This window comes from Sturnus vulgaris, chromosome 7 (assembly GCF_052056855.1).
Source record: "Sturnus vulgaris isolate bStuVul1 chromosome 7, bStuVul1.hap1, whole genome shotgun sequence".
Taxonomy (NCBI): Eukaryota; Metazoa; Chordata; class Aves; order Passeriformes; family Sturnidae; genus Sturnus; species Sturnus vulgaris.
In genome coordinates this window covers 453,325-470,527 of record NC_142249.1, presented here as the reverse complement: position 1 = coordinate 470,527, position 17,203 = coordinate 453,325, and the positions used below count along the sequence as shown (strand labels likewise).

Sequence of the window (17,203 nt, the reverse complement as noted above, 5' to 3'; positions counted from 1 at the left end):
AAAAAATCCCCCTCCCTTATAGCGAGATTACTGAGTTGTGACCTATTTTGCATTCCCTATTCCTTACACCATCCCTCTTCCATGCTACTGGAGATGGTGGTAATGGTTGCTCCCCCCTCCTTGCTTCGTTTCCGAGTCATTCTGACCTTTGACATTTGTAATAATAATAAAAAAAAATATATATATATAAAAGAAGAAAGTTTATAATTGTGTTGTTCAAATGAAGGTGGAGAGGGGAGGGGGGGGAAATAAATACATAAAATTCCATGTGCTATTATACAAAAGGCACGACGGCTGTCTTGGGTGGGGGGAAAAAAAAGCAATGTAAGTCAATTTGTGAACTTTGGCACCGGGTGACCTTTAGAAATACAACAATATCCAGAATTTACAAGCAAGAGTAGCACATGCAAATGACCCGGCACTGTCTCGCCTCTGGATTAGAGCTGCAAAGAGCATTATGGAGAAGGCTTGCACAAAACAAATTAAGATTGTTACTTAAATGTCATGGCACACTATTGTATTTGGCTACAGATCATTACACCTGATACTAACACTTTTAAAAACCGTAATAACTTGGGAAATATTACATTGAGTGCCCACATGGAGAAAGGGAAAATATATATATGTATCTCTTAAAAAAAAATAAATAAAAGGAGAAAATGGGTTCCTGAAGTAATTTAAACATCACCACTCCACGACTAGAGGGAAAGGTCAAAATTTAAGTAAACTGAAAGGAACATGAATGGCAAAATAAAAGACACGAACAGAAAGATTAAAAGACCAAGTGGAATGACTCTGCAAACACGAGGTGGAAACAAAACACGCATGCTTGGGGCAAATCTCATTTCCAGGGGGAAAGGGAGAGAGGCAGGAGGGCGAAATTTTGGAGAAGTGGGTTAAAAAAAGGGGGGGAGAGAGGAGGTGTTTGTGTGGGAGGGGTGGGTTTGTTACCTTCGGTGTTGGTGCTGCTGCTGCTGTAAATATTTCGCAGGCTACCAACACGGTTTAGTTTCCAAGCTTTGCGTTTGGCTGCGTCCAGAAAGCAGGAGGGGAAGAGAGAAAAAAAAAAAAAAAGAGAATAAAAATAAAGAAAAAAGAAGGGGGAGGAAGAAAAAAAAATTTTTTTTTCAATGAAAAAGGGGAGAAAAGAAACATCAAAAAGCATGTGAAGTAAAATACAAGCACGAGCCTGTTCACATACAGAAAATACACACAAGGACCACTCAGCCCCTGCAATCCATGGCCAATGTGGAAAACCTCGTATTCAGAGTGATTCTGCTTTCAGTCACCACAACATGACACGATTTGACAAGATTAAATGGATCTGCTATTGGAATAGACAAAATGGACCAGTAGAAGTTAAAAAAGGAGAAAAAAAAGGCAGGAAGTATTTGTGCAAAAGATACAGGACTGGATGAAACAGCTACTGTAAAATGCTGTAAAATTTAATTCAAGACAAAACACAGCCAGATAAGAGCTCCTTTTCCTCCAAGAGCCTGTGGGGATCACTTGGTGCCTGGAGTTCACTCTTAAACCCCCTTTTTTTAAGGTAATGACCTTAAATCCTCGTACCAACAAATGTTCTTTGTAGCACTGAGCTCAGAGGAACTAGAATCATAAAATTCCAGAACGGTTTGGGTTGGAAGGGACCTTAAAGCTCATCTTGTTCCACCCCCTGCCGTGGACAGAGATACTTTCCATTATCCTAGGCTACTCCAAAACTCCTCCCCCACTGCAAAATCAAAGTGTTTCTTTAGAAAGGAGGGGGCAAAAAAAGTATATTCTTTGCAGAGAATAACAACACCCTTGTTTTATTAGAATTGACCCAAACTTTGAGATCTGAGCTGCTGCTTCACAACTAGCAGAAAATATGGCTCAAAAGCACTCTGTTCTCAGACTCATTAGGGGACTCATTCTCTGTTCTCAGACTCATTAGGGGAGAGCACACTTTCACCTTCTTTAGGATCCTTAAAACACAATGTTTAGGTTGGGTTTCATTACACAGGAGCCAGATGAAACATCTGAGTACACCAGGATGCCCAACAGCCACTGGAGTAACAGGGTACTGGTGGAATTGCCATGTCTGGAAGTGTATAAACGACATTTGGATGTGGGACAGGGTTTAGTGGTGAACATGATGGTGCTGAGTTGGTGGTTGGACTCAAGAAATCTTCTAAGGGACCTCAGACCCTTCTCCTTCCCACCACAGATGTCCCTCACTCTTCAGGATGTCATCAATGCCCTACAACACAGCCATTACTGGGACACAGCAATTAAAAAAATTTCCTTCAATATTTATGAGGGAACTTCTGCAATGCCCCAAACTCAGTCCAAACAGCTGCTCACAGGGAAAAGGAACAGTGACATGAAGTCATTCCACGCTTTAACCAAAAGCTCAATTTTCAGCTGAAGAATTAAAGCTGCAAGAGCACTGCCTGAACCCCCCTGACTGTTAAACTAGGTATGATTTGAATAAAGCCATCTGCAGGCTTTAATGCTGAAAAGGAGGACTGGATTCTGAGTGACATCATCAAATCTAAAAGTGTTTTCACTGGGTACATCCTTCAAGCTGAAAAAACCTTTCATTTTAAGACCTGTTTAAGAAGTCTCTGCACTAAAGAGGCACAATTGCCCTGCAGAAAGCTTGTTTTTCCTCTGAAACATTTACATATAAATAGGCAAAATCGAGGTTTGGCACCCCTCTGAAAGGGAAGATGGTCTCCAGTGCACAGAGACCCTTTGCCAGTGCCTTTCCCATTTTTCACACACTAATGGCACGTTTGTGTGAACAGGAGTGAACCTGCAGCCTGCTTTTCTATTAACCTATTGATGAAATAATCCATTTTCATGTGTTAAGTGTCAGGCCTTTCCCTTCCCTTTAAGCAAATGGACTTTTTCCACAGAGATACTGAGGTCCTGATACATCCACGTGCATCCTTTGGCATCGATTAGGCTCCTGCCTGCTTCCTTCCAGGTACTCTCCTGCCTTTGAGGATTCAATAAGGGCTTGGACAGTGCCAAGCAAAGCCTCTGCAGGGTGATTGATGCGCCAAGGAGAGCAGAGCCATCCTACCCTGCCTGCCTCTGGAATTACACACTCTTGTTACCCACAACCAGGGTACAGGCCCTGCAGGTCATTATCTGCCTGCTTTGGCTTTGAATTATTTCCCAGGATATTCAGTTTGTCTGCTCTGGGTTCACTTCCTGGTCCCAAAGTTAACCCAAGAAAAACTCTTGTTGCCAGCTCCAGAGATATCTATGTCTATCTCTATTATCTATATCTATTATCCAAATCTATTTACTATATGATATATAAGCTTAATTAAATGAATCCTCGCTGGTTAATAAAACGCTGTAAGAAATACTTCATTATCTAACAGCAAAACTCCCTAATAAGAAAAGATCTTTAAGGCAGATCGATTTTGAAGTAATTTCTGGAAGTGTTTTTCTTCCAAAAACGCCAGCAAGAGGTGTTTCTAACTAAAGATTCCAGGGAAAAAACCCACAAACTTTCTCAAATCTCAAACATCTGGAATGAAGTTAACTTCCCAGTACTTAATTTAACTTTTACTGAAGCGGCAAACAGCATTGGTCCAGGGATATTGAGGATCCAGGGAAGCTGTAGCTGCCCAAACATCTGAAAAATCTCCACCATGGCCATTAAGCCACACCAGAAAATGCCACATTTACCCAGACTTCGAACACCTCCAGGGAGGGTGACTCCAGCAGTACCCCATCAGCCTATTCTGATACCTCCTGACCACCCTTTCAGTGGAGAAATTCCCCTTGTCCCTACCGAGGGAGTGGTGGCAGCAACTGCAGCTCTGGCAGGCCATCTAGCTGGATCTGGGGACACAGATCATCCCTCTGCTGATGGCTTTTGAGTGCTCCCCGCGAGCTGAACTATCTCAATTCGTGTCAAATTAGCTGTTGCACCTGCACATCTCACAGTGAGAAGAGGTATGTTGCTAGAGGAAGGAGGAAACAAGGCTTCAGGACAGCATTTTGTTAATATACGAAGGAACTGGGAATCAATTAAACTTAATCACTCCCAATTACCACCTCTCTTTGTATTTGCTCAGGCAATAACTTTACAGCTGTGAGCAGCCCCTCGCAGACAGAATTTTTGTGTTTGCTTTCTTTAATGGGGCTGCTATTTATTCTCTGCTAATGAATCTGCTTGTCCTGCCTAGTTTTGATTACTCAGGTTCTGTAGGAAATAGGTTTACTACCACTATAATCACGTAGCATTATTTCCAAAAGCAGGAGGTGTTTGTAGGAAGGGTTTAAACCCATGTGTGATCTGAGGACACATCTGTTTGTAGGGAAGTTCTCTAAGGATGCTCAGGATATTACAGTCAACAAAACACCGTGTTAACCCTTTTCTACCTGCTCCAATTCAGTTCTTTTCACATTTTGATAAGCAGAAACACGCTTTAATCCTGGGGGAGTGTTCACATGTACAGTGTAACCCTGAAAACCTCCCTGCAGTGCTGCAGAGAGGTGTTCCAGATGTGCTGATGTCACCTCTGGTCTGGCTGTGCCAGAGTTCTTTGCTGATCAGATAAACAGTGCTCAGACAGCTGATCAGAAGCTCGCCTGTGTCCGAGCCTCGGCAGCCATGCTGGAGGTGGAAGCCTGCATGAATTACATCCCTGGAGTGTGCTGAGCAGTGCTGATTAAATGAGGCACGCCACAGCCCTCAGCATCAATTATCAGAAATAATAGGATCTCTGCACCTAGGCTGGGGGAAGGGGTTGGTGTGTCATGTGCTTCCCAGAGCATCTTGCCAGCCCCCTGTGACAGAACCAGCACAAACACCACTGGCCAGGCACCCCAGGCACGCTGCTCTGGTCTGGGTGTGCAGCAGGCAAACACTGAGGAAAACCCCCTCCCACAGCACAGGCCAGGGCAGCTTCTCCAGGTAACACCTGCCCAGGAAAACTGATTTATAAGAGGCGGGTGAAAGGCAAAGCTGAATATTTAGGGATAAACTTCAGCTCTCCCCCTGCTCCTCCTTGAGTTTTCCTGCACCACGTGTGGTCACATCAGGGGCAGGCTGGAGAGTTTGCTTTCTTCTTGGTCAGCAATTTATCCAACAAGACCTCACTCTTTGGTCAGAGGATTGAAATGGTTTCATTAAGATGCAGCTCAGGAGATTCTCAGATCATGCAAATTTGTCTCTGTGACTGTGAAGGGGCTTGATATTGTCTTATTCTATGTTAAAGCAGAAACGACAAAAATTCCTCAAAGAAGGGTTAAAAACCCCCTCAAACAAACTCCAGGGCTATCTAATATAGATATATACATAAATACATACATCTAAGTAAAATGAACTGGATACATTGCATTTTGAGATCTGTCCAACACTAAATTTTAAAATTAAAAAATGCCACAAAGTGCCTGGATCTTATACAAAACACAGACTCCAGAAAAGGTTTGGGTTGGATGGGACCTTACAGACCATCTGGTTCCAACCCTTGCCATGGGAAGGGATGATAAGCATGTTCACTATTTTTCTATTTATTAAACCAGATTTCCACAATGAGCCATCTTTAAACACCTGAAGATGACTCTGAAGTTTCCCAACATTTCTCTTTGGAGCAGGAGGGATTATCAGGACATATGTCCCAAAAGATCAAAAAATTGGGATACAGAAGATATTTCCTATAACAACAGCCCTTAGTATGTCCTTTTTGGACTCCAGGACACTCAGAAAAAACAAGCTGATGTAAAGTAAACTAAAAAAAGTGCTGAGTTACAGAAATTTCCACAAACACAACTAAAACAGTATGTCTGGTACAAAAAAACCCAGCTCTTTCCTCCGCAACTCAAATCATTTCCCATGCTCTATTTTAAACCCACAAAACACTTTAAAAGCAATACTTCAAACCATATTAATAGTTAATTAGGTTTGGCTTCTCTTCAACTTTGAACATTTCAAATGAAGGGGGAAAAAAGGAAAACACATTCATACTTCTGCTGGTGACAGGGGAAAAAAGTTACTTTAATTAAACATTTCTAAAAAATGTTTTTACTTCTTTTTTTCCCCCCTCATGCAATATTTCTCCATCTAAACTTCTGCAGCAGGTAAAAGACCCACTAAACGATTTCAGTGTCTTTCCAATACACTATAAACATACAAGATTCCAATTGACAAAAAGGAAATGGTAATTGGAAACATTTTTCTCAGTTTTTCATTATCTGAAGCAGAAAATTATGGCTCTTTTCTACACACACACACACACACACACACAATCCTTTTCAACCACCTAGAAAAATTGTCTTTTAATAAAAGCTTCAAATTATACTATCATATTTCAAAGGCAATGAACAGTTAAAGCAGCTAATCAAAGGTATAATTATTTAATGACTCTGATTCCTGCTATCTAACAGGACTGGAATGGCTTGGCTGTGATCACCAGACCCTCAGGTCCAGCTCTGCAAAACAAGCCCTTGGCTGGGAGCATTCCAGCCACCCATCCCTAAGGTAAGTTCCTTCCAGTTTGGTTGACTTCACCAGACCAGCTGAATCAGTTTGTCACCTCTTTTTTGTACACATCTGGACTAAAAAAAAAAAAAAAAAACAAACCACAAAACAACCATAAGAGGTTTTCCTGCAGAGGAAACGAAAATATTTCCCTGACAAAATGGGATTTGTCAAGATCATCATTGATTTTCTTCACTTTTAATGGTACATGACAGTTTTCTGTAAACCCCAGCTGTCCCACTCCAGTAGTTCAAATGTAAAACACCCACCAACAAAATGTGCTTATTGAAAATTTGTCTTAAATGCATTTTAGTATTTTTATTTAAAGAAATCTTTATTGATTTACTCCAAGTGAGTGAAGCAGTGAGCAAGCAGAGCTTCTGACTTCATTCCATTGCTTTTCTCACATCTTTTACAACTGGAAATATGACTGGAATAACATGTAACCATCAGGCATTAAGTACCAGAGCTATCCAGGAGTGTACAGTGTACCTTGGCTTCTTTTGGAGTTAAACAGAGCAGGTTGTGCCATTACATCTGGGCCTCAACCCTAAACATGAACTTTTATCATACTAAATACCTTTTTTTTTTAACTTTTATCATACTAAATACCTTTTTTTTTTTTTTTTTTTGGCTACATGATTAGATTTCACAGAATCACAAAGGTTAGAAAAGACCTCCACGATTATCGAGTCCAACCAAATGCCACAAACAGCAAAGTGTCACAAATCATCATTTTTTGAACATTTCCAGGGATAGTGACTCCACCACTTCCCTGGGCAGCCTATTCCATCTGATCCAAGAAATTGGACCCTCTGGAATTTCAAAGATACTCACATTTCTATCCAATTATCTTGATCCTGGGGTCAGTCTCATGCTTGTCACCTGGCTCATGGGAGCTCAGGTGACACCAGCACCTGGGGTAGCACTGGAAACCAGACCGGGTGAGGGAGCTGCCCCTCCCAGCTCTGCAGGATCAAAGGGGACACCCACACCTGGTGGGAGTGGCACCTGTGACAATAAACCCTGCTTGATGGGACATCAAAACCTGCCGGGCTGTGAGAGCCTCTTGGCAAAGCTGCCATTGTCACGGGATGGCTCGGACTGGAAGGGCCATCCAGCCTAAGCTCCCTGCAAGAACAATTCTGGGACAGAAGGTGCACGTTCACTAAACCCCTCTCCATGCATTTGGAAGGAGATCAGGAAAAAAACATTGTGTGGGGTGGCTGAAGAGGAAGCAGAATTTGGGGGAAGAATCCAGGGAACTTCTGCTAAGTGTCTTACAGGAAGCAAGTCAAGACTGAGCCAGGACCCAGGAAGCACCAATATTTATGAAATTCTTCCAGCTCTCATTTCCTGGAGAATTTTTGTAGATACAAGTGATGAAGAATTTGATTTTCAGTGTCACTTTGATATTCCAGCTTTGACTTACTCTGAAATGCAAACTACTGAATAGAAATCAGAATTACTGTTACCACCTCCCATTTTGCTCACCTTTAAGCCACATCATCCACCCTACTGCAAAAGGTAAGTTCACACTAGGTAAATAAAATCTGAGGCACACAACAACATACAAACCCCACATATGTGTATAAACAACACAAATATGAATTCTTTGTGAATTTTCATCACTTGTAAAAACAAGCAGGAGCCAGCCTGCCAGGTCAGGTGTTAATAGTTTAGCATTTCGCTCTGCTTGTGGTGCAACTTCTCATATGAGAGTAGGGATTCCTCACTGGAAAAATCCTGGTTGGAGAGATTTATTGTGTCAAGGCCTTTCCCTACAAAGTGCTCATCCAGTGATGATTATTCCTCTATAAACCTGAATGATCATGCTAAGACAGAAAGGTCACCACAGAATCATGTAGGCTGGAAAAGACCTTGATGACCATCTCCCCCTTTGCCTGAGCTTTTACATCACCCTGCACTGAGAGAGGAAGAAACTTCCAGTCCCTTGCCTTAGCTAAACTGGAAAACATAGAGTTGCAGATGCTGGGTCCTTCAGTACCAGGAGGACAACCTGAGCATGGAGGGTTCACTGGAACTCTGTGTTTGGTAGAAGTTCCTAACCAGCAGTGCACCCACCACACCCACAAACTTGGCTGTGTTAGCAGGAAACAGGGCAGGACAAGGGGGAATGGTTTAAAACCACCAGAAGAAATCCTTCCCTGGGAGGGTGGGCAGGCCCTGGCACAGGGTGCCCAGAGAAGCTGTGGCTGCCCCTGGATCCCTGCAAGTGTCCAAGGCCAGGTTGGAGATTGGGGCTTGGAGCAACCTGGGATGGTGGAAGGTGTCTCTGCTCATGGCAGGGGATGGGACAGGATGGGCTTTAAAGTCCCTTCCAAAACAAAGCAAACGAAACCAAACCATTTTAGGATAAATCTACTAATTTGCATTTTAGAACTCCTTAGAGCCTGCACAATTAAACAGCCAGCTCAAAGCCAGCAATGGGACAAAGCAGCATGGAATTTTCACAAGGAGTTTACAAACTTCCCAACTAATCTTCCCAAACTCACTGCTCAAGCAAAGCTTGCTGCACAGGTCTCAATCTCTTTGGGGAAGGAGTCTTAACCCAGCCCTCTTCCTAGGGAGAAATTAAGTACTAAGACACCCAGTGGGAACAGAAAAATTCTTTCCAAAGACAAGATTTTATCTCTTCTCCATAGATTGCATTTCCAAGGGCTTCACCCACAGGAAGCTGCTATCACCTATGGCTGTCTCTGGTGGGGCTCCTTAGATTTGATGTTAATTTGCACAATACCAGTGAAAAATGTAAAAACCATGAAGTTGGAGATGTTTGTGGTTTGCTATTACCCAGCATCTGCCCAGATCTTTGCACAAATCCATGCAGCTCAGGGTTGTGGCTGCTCTGACATGAAGATTGTCATCCCTGTAATTTGACTTCTGTAATTCAACTTTTTTTTCCCAAAGCTGTGGTTGCTGGAAATCCGTGGCGAGCTGCTGTGGTTACCTCTGGAATGAAGTGGGGAAAAGGAGGATGAGATTTGCTATTTGCATATTTTGAACCCATTAGGGAGGGCCCACACAATCACTGCATAGCTGAGGGACCAAGCCATCAAAGAAAGCACCAAAGTTGTGCTGCCTTTCACCTTTCCAGCAAAACCCTGAGTAACAACTGCATTTGGCCTGCAAAGATAAATATTAAATCCTGCATTTCCATCAGCTGCTGGTGTCACAGGCTCCCTTACAAGGCACAGCTCTGAGCTGTTAACCACTAACTGGCTCAAGCACAACGCCTGCTACTAATCGCTTACTGAATAATGGAAGTGACACAACTGATAAAAGGCTTCAATCCTGGAAAGAAATGATTTATAGTATTTCACTCCACTGGCACTGTTATTTGTGTGACAAATGGTTGGACAGACACCAGTTAATCTCCACACAGCTCCAAGCTGGATGTGGCAGCATCCAAACAATCAGGCCCTGCTAACAAGGCTGCCATGCTGGTGTGAGGGGCTGAATGCTGGCACTGTATCAAGGCTGAGCCCCAAACCAGTTCACCCAATGGATTCCATCTTTCGGTGGTGGTGGCTGGGAAGAGGAGTATCCTGATAAAAGCAGGAAGGCACAGCTCAGATCAGCCCTGCTCCTCCAGCACAGAGATGAAATCATCAATACCAGTGAGGCATTAATGATTTCAGAAGGCTCCAGATCCTTTATGGATTTTTCCTGACGGCCAAAGCTGAACTGCAGCATCACCACAGCTGTCAAGGCTGTTATGCTGCAGTATAATATCACTGTGCACTGCAAGTCCCATCTTGCCCTCAGCTGGGAGAGAGGGATGGGGCTGCTTCTGAGGCAGAATAGGCCATGATTTCCCCCCCTTGAGAAATGAATGGAGTTTTAAATTTACAAGCAGCACATCAACAGCAGCTTTATCTCACTGGTTGTATCAGCAGCATCTTGCTCCCTGCAGAAGTCAAATCTATTTTATCAAGCCACTCCTTCAAAAGCAGCAAACCGCTCAGAGTCTGAGCTTCCACAAATCTGCATCATTCTCCTGGGTTACTTTTCAGCTTCGCACCCAAAATCTGCCATTTTTCTCATTCAAAAAAATAATTTCCATGCCTATAAAAATCGTGCCACCCCCTGCCCTGGGCAGGGACACTTTCCACCATCCCAGGCTGCTCCAAGCTCCAGTCTCCAACCTGGCCTTGGACACTTGCAGGGATCCAGGGGCAGCCACAGCTTCTCTGGGCACCCTGTGCCAGGGCCTGCTCACCCTCACAGGGAACAATTCCTTTGCAAGATCTGATCTAAACCAGGATAGAGAACACAAAGCCCCAGCAGATGAATCTCTGGGCTGGCCACAGAAAGACAAGAGCTCAGTTTGCACACAGGAGAACATTCAGAGGGGAGTGGGATAAGAGGACCTCATAAAGTAGAAGCAGCAAGAATTTTCTTCAGAAGGCCTAAAAGATCTCAGGAGTGGTAAAAATCCTACAGGCTGCAGTCCCAGTAGCAGGAGAAATGCAGATGGCATATGAAGATGACTGATATCATGGGAAGCAAGGAAAAAAATTCCCATTCACAAGTGCTTCTTGTGATCTCAGGTCTAACTCGGTGTATTTGCTCTTGAAAGACACATGTGATAATGTAGCATTAAAAATTGCTCAGCTTTTTATCCCCTGACAATCTCCTGTGAGAGACTTGAACAACTCTGTTACTTTGCCAATGGAAATTACTTTCTACCCATATCACTTACCAGCCTTCCCAGGATTTCACACCAGATCAATATGAGGTTAAATAATACACAGATTCTTCAGGATCCCTTCCCTCTTTTCAACTATAATACCCTTTTTTATTTTTCCAGGTCTCTGCAACATTCCCACTGCTACGAGGTCCCTTCAAAATTATATGACCTTTCCACGTGGATTTAATTTGCAGGCACGGAAATGGCACAAAAAACCTCACAACACACTAATACAAAACTATGCCAAAACTGTACAATCAAATAGAATGAAGATGGATACAGATTATTTCCTTTAGTGGGCATATCTGGACTTGCTTGGTGGGCAAGAACAAATGGGTTTGATAAAGAAACTGAGCATGAAGAACCAGGTAAAACAAGGTGCAATCAAAAGCTCATGAGAAAATCAGAGCTATTGGCCAGACACTACACTCCTGGGTTCTCCCAGAGTGACAGAACTTTGTCCCCAGGTGAGCTGTAATGTCACTGAGAGGATATAAACTCCTTAAAAATGCTGTGTCAAATACAGTCAGCTTTTCCTGCTTGCAATGGGAATAAGCTGGATGTGCTGACTAATTTATGCTCTGAAGTTAATCTCAGTGGTAAAGAGGAGAACCTCATCTTATTGATTGGTGCAGCACAGGGAAGCAGATTTACACAAAAAAAAATCATGAAACCTGTCCCCAGATGTACCTGTCCCAGAGCTGGGATAGAAACAGGCATTTATAGGGAATTTCTTCTACTTCATCTCTCAGCATTCCCACAGTTCTCATTTCAGCCTAGTCCATCCCTCCCCCTCCCTTGCAAACGGGGCTGGACTTCTGACTAAAATTACCATCACAGAGGTGTCTGGCAGTACCTTTTACCTGCTGATTAAAATCTCCATCACAAAGCTTTTTAGGAGGAAAAAAAAGAGATGAGAAAAAAATACATTCACTTTGAATTTGTCCATCGAACTGTGAGTCCATCAAACTGGAGTTGATGTGTTAGGACAGGCCCACAAAAAATGAGCACCCTGTAAGGACTAAGAGCTAGAAGGTGACAATTCCTACATGTATGAGTGTGGTATTGCCTTGAAATGACAAAACCCCTTTGTATTTCACAGGGTCTCCATGATGTCCTCTCTGGAAGGATAACTGCAAGGAACAAGAATCCTCTTAACGTTCCTTGTATATTCAACATTCTCCTCCAAGCAGGACCAAAGCCCAGGACAGTTCTGACAAGCAGAGACTCAAAGAGATTCAATGTGCTGGCTCCTTTGCTGCTCAAAAAGCCATTTTGGATTTTATTCTGGCTCTGGGGGGCAGTTTATATTAATCTTTTCTTCTTTTTTTTTCCCCACAAGTGTTGCAGGTTAACCTTTGTGCCTAACAACCCTGACAGCGTCCCTTCACATTTTGGAGACGAGCTACTGAGTAGCATTATGACAAATTATGGGCCTGATGATATGTAAAAGGAACATCTCCTCCACGTAGGGGCTGTGGAGGAAATAAAAAGACTGAAAGAAGTATTCCTGGCCAAAAAATAGCCATGTGGGGAAGCTGCAAGGTTCATTATGGATAGATTACTCATGATTCAGGAGTTCATTATGGATAGATTACTCACGATTCAGGAGTTCATTATTAATGGATTATTTACAAGTATTTCCAATGTGTTGTCAGCTGTTCCACTGGGAACAGCTTTTCAATAATATCCACAACTTAAAGAAAGAATGATGAGCTATATTGATATTTTTATTACTAAAGGCAGCAGGTAATCATCAATATGTTTAAGAGAAAAGCAAAGACTTATATCCAACCTCCTCCACAGTTATTTTTTCATGTCATAACAGCTCTGGGCATATCCTGTACTCTTTAGTTAGTAAATGACAGTGCTGCATTTAAAACCTTCGTGTATATGGAATTTTGTATCAGCAGATCCCGATGTTCTGTGTCCCTGGGATTCTATTCAGACCTGCTCTGTAAGTCCACTCTTAAAAAATAAAGTTTAAGATCACACCATAAACTGAAGCCCAGATCTGTGCCACAGGGGGAACTTCCCCATCATTCCAGTACATCCCATTACTCCATGGGTTACCAAAGCTCAGCTTCTCACTTCACCTCTGGGATAAAAAGTGTAACCATAAGCAGTGGTGACCTAATTATTAACGAGTTTGCCTGGACAAACAAGTGTCTAATTGTACACAGACAGACTGAGAAATAAAGATTACAGCTGACAAATCACTAAAAATTAATCAATTTTCACATTCTCCTTATAATCACTATGGATCCTCACACCAGAGTCTTTAGGTAATCTAGTGTGCATTAACTTACATTTTAATATATTATGAAAAGCATTAAGCATGTATTAATCTATGATTTATTACAATTAGGTTTGTTCTAATTCAATTAAACACTGAGGCCTCTTTAAGTATTCTGTAAAACTCAGGTATTTTGCCTGGCAAGTGAGGTCTTTCTGAAAATAGTATTTCAGGAATCCTCAGTGATATTTTAGAGATCTCCAAATGGGAATCATTACCATGGATGAAATCTTAGTTTGAGGATGAAAATGTACATTAGTCACTGGTAAGTATTGCCAGATTTCCTTCCCTACATCCACCTGTCCAGGCTCAGACTGCTGGGTCATTCCTGTGTGATAAACACCAGATCTCACCATAAAATGGTGTTTATTTACAACACAAGAAGCAAGCAGTTATTTCTGACTGCCCATTCAAAGCCATGCATTGAATGGTGGCCAGCCAACCAAAAAGTGATTATGTGTGTGACAGTGCTGATGATGAGCTCAAAGAAATAACATTGCTTCAAATTTTAAGGTTAAGTAAACCATGAACTGCCCTTTTATGTATAAATATGTTGGTTAAAGCATTCAAGTTGTCTGGAAAGGGGCTGGATCCCTTTGGTGTTTTGTTTACCATTGCAAAGCTTCACCTTGGCTGAAAATCCCCTGTGTTTATGATGATCACAAACCAGCCAGCATCACTATCAATTTTCAAATTACGATTTAATCCTTTTTTAAAAAATATTTTCGCCTTGAAAAGCTTGCAGAGTCATTTGCACACAAAACCACTGAAGCCCCAAAGGGAAGAGCTGGGGGAAGCAGAAAGAAGAGGGAGCTGAAACAGGCTTGGAGCTGCCAATTCCTTGTCAAAGGAAGCAGAGGCAGAAACGCTCCAGCCTTGCTGTGCCATCCATCACCAGAGAGTGCAGCTCGTCCTCCCTGGCTTAAGGAGATGGAGTCAGAGCACTGGAGCAGTGTAATGGTGCTGTTTGCACCACCTGATTATTGGCTTGTCTGAAGTTTCTTCTGTATTCTCTCAGAGACAGGATTAAAAACACAAAGGAGATGAATTTTCTCGTGTTTGGGCTTGGATGTTTATTAAATCTTATCTAAAGTACAGAGAGTTCAGCAGCACTTCCAGCCACCAGCTAAAAGTGAGCAAAATGGAGGAGAATCCAGCTGGCTACAAGGAGCTTAAAGCTAACCAGTCCAATAGAGAATTAACACCTATATTATTTACACTCTTAACCCAATAACCAAACTCTTGCGCCCCAGAGTGCAGCACTGTCCAACCAGAAACTACTGCCTGAAACCATGGAGAAGGAAGAAGAACACAGAAAGGAAACAACACCCAAAATTCTTCATCTTGTCCCATACTTATCAATATATTATAAAAACCTCAAATTTAAAACCCTTCACCGTGTGAAATCACACACTTCTATTTAATCACACACCTGTCACTCTAACTCCAGCACTCAAATTTGGAGCCTTCTCCAAGGCCTCAGGTCACAAGCAGTGTTCTCCTGGGGGTCAGTGCCAGAAAGCACAAAACCCCCAGGTCTCTGGGATCCAGCAGGGAAGGAGCCAAAGTCACATCCAAAGGAGGACATGGGGCCAGCAAGGCCACACCACCTCTCCTTGGATGAACCATGCATTCCCACAGACAGCAGGCTCAAACCACAGAGCCCACACTGTAAGCAAGTCAACAGAACCAACAAGAGAGAATTTCTCCCCTTGAAAAGTTTCCCTTTCCAAAGATTTTACCTCCCTCATGGAGATCAAGATGGAAAATGTAGAGCTGCCCTTCAGGTTTATTACAACTTGGGCACCAAAGATGCACCAAGAGTCAAACCTTCCCTCTCTCAGGGTGGGCAAACCCTGGCTGCTGGCACAGGGAAGAGCACACACAGCTCAGCAAATACTGGCCCAGAGGAGCTCCTCTTCTAAAGGAAGGAAAAAAAAAAGATCCTCATAGCTCTTCTGGGCTGCCTGCAAGTAGTAAAATGTTACTACAAAATAGGCACAAATCCCCACCAAAACCAGGATCTGGAATTTCAGACTATAGCTGAATTCATTGGAACAAAACCCAACAGCTCTGTTTCGAAGAGCAAAAACCCACCAAGATGACATTTTTTTGCTGTGAATTCTGATCTGGCCCTTATGTGGGAAGTAAAAACTGATTTAAAGAAGACAAAAAATAAAAAAATAAAAAAAATTAGATCTGCTTTTTTAGGGGTGTGACTGGTCAATTTGAGTTTGGTTTTAGGGGAAAAACTGCCCACAATCCAAATACAAGGGAAGCAGTAGAAGAGGAGCAGCACCATGAAAAGGGCATTTAGTGGCCAGAAACACCTTCAGGAAGGACTGCAAGAATTTCAGGCAAGTGGAGAAAAATTATACTGATTAATAGAAATAAAAGTTTGAGGTGATACCGGAGTATTTTAATTGCATTTCTCCATCCCCTGCCACGGCACATTCCAAACATAAGCTCTTCATTTGATGCATGAATAATACAGCATTGTACTGCAGCTCCCTATAAAGTCCTGCTCCCATCTCTTTGAACCACACATGCATCCAAAAACTAGGAATTGCAGGATATTCAAATGTGAGAAACCAGAGTGGTGGCATCAGAGTGGTCACTGACAATTAAGAATTTTCTTCTCTGGCACCTGGAGTTCGATAGGCATGGCTTTAATGATTTTATTTTCATTTGAAGGGGTCTGAATGAAGGAAGATGTGACGTTTTCATAGGGGAGAAATAAACAGCAGCCTAATCAGTCTCTGAGACACGAGAATCTAAATTAAGGACCTGGCCAGCGACCCTTTGGCTCTTTTAAAGCACACGGATTTATCCTCATTACAGGATAAAAACAGCCCTGGCTCTGCTTGGGAACATCAGCTTCGTAGCTCTTGCAGACAATCCTGATGTTTCCTGGCACAGGTGCCAAAATAGACATGTTCTGGCAGCCTGGAGGTTAAACTGGATTAATTCCTAAAACCTGAATGCTGATCTCCTGTCATTTAACATGTGCTCAACATGTGTGCTCAGCAGCAACTGGAAATGAAATATCTTAAATATTATCAAACGGTACATCATTAAATATAAATTAGATGGAAACAGGGGAAAGCTAAAAATTGACTAGGAGTTCAGCTACTCCAAATGGCTAATACGGCCATTTTTCACCTGAAGCCCTCTCCAATACAGTTTTGCCATTAAGCAAAAACCTAAAGAAAGGTAATCAATTCCAACTAAAAAGCACTTCTCCCGGAATGACTGCACTTCAAACCCCTGGCTGGCTGCCAGCCTCCCCCCAGCCGCAGACAACAGCCATCAGTGTTTCTGCCTAGCACGGGAGCACAGGGGCCATGCATAATTGACTGGAAGATGGGCTAAAACTGTGCCCAATCAGTGTGTGATCAAAACCGCGTGGAATATTCAGCGCCACTTGATTACACGGAGCCTCGTCCTGCCGCTCTCCTCATGAAATCTCTTCAAGGTCCAGAGTACTGTAATAAGATCATTACTGTCAAGCGCTACGAATCGCAGCCAATGAGTCTTGGGATAGGAAGTCATACTTCACAAGCTCCTCTGGTCTTCCTTTTTTTTTCCCTAACCCCCCCCCGCCTCTCTCTCTCCCTCTTTTTTTTTTTTTTTTTTTTTTCTTTTTTTTTTTTTTTGTATTTTACTGCGTGTTGAGGCAGCAAGGCGACGAGGTGACAGATAA

General features: G+C 42.6%; 1 protein-coding gene across 6 annotated transcripts in view; it reads right to left on the bottom strand.

The window, feature by feature from the left end:
* AGAP1 (ArfGAP with GTPase domain, ankyrin repeat and PH domain 1) overlaps positions 1-17,203 on the bottom strand; it is a 304,936-nt gene that overhangs the window by 52,617 nt on the left and 235,116 nt on the right. For 3 of the 6 annotated variants that reach the window (XM_088167528.1, XM_088167525.1, XM_088167526.1), the window contains one exon: positions 952-1,029. The exons of the other annotated variants lie outside the window; for them this stretch is intronic. In XM_088167528.1, the coding sequence (XP_088023654.1) occupies positions 952-1,029 (78 nt within the window). The remainder of the gene's footprint in view (positions 1-951; positions 1,030-17,203) is intronic. 6 annotated transcript variants of the gene reach the window in all.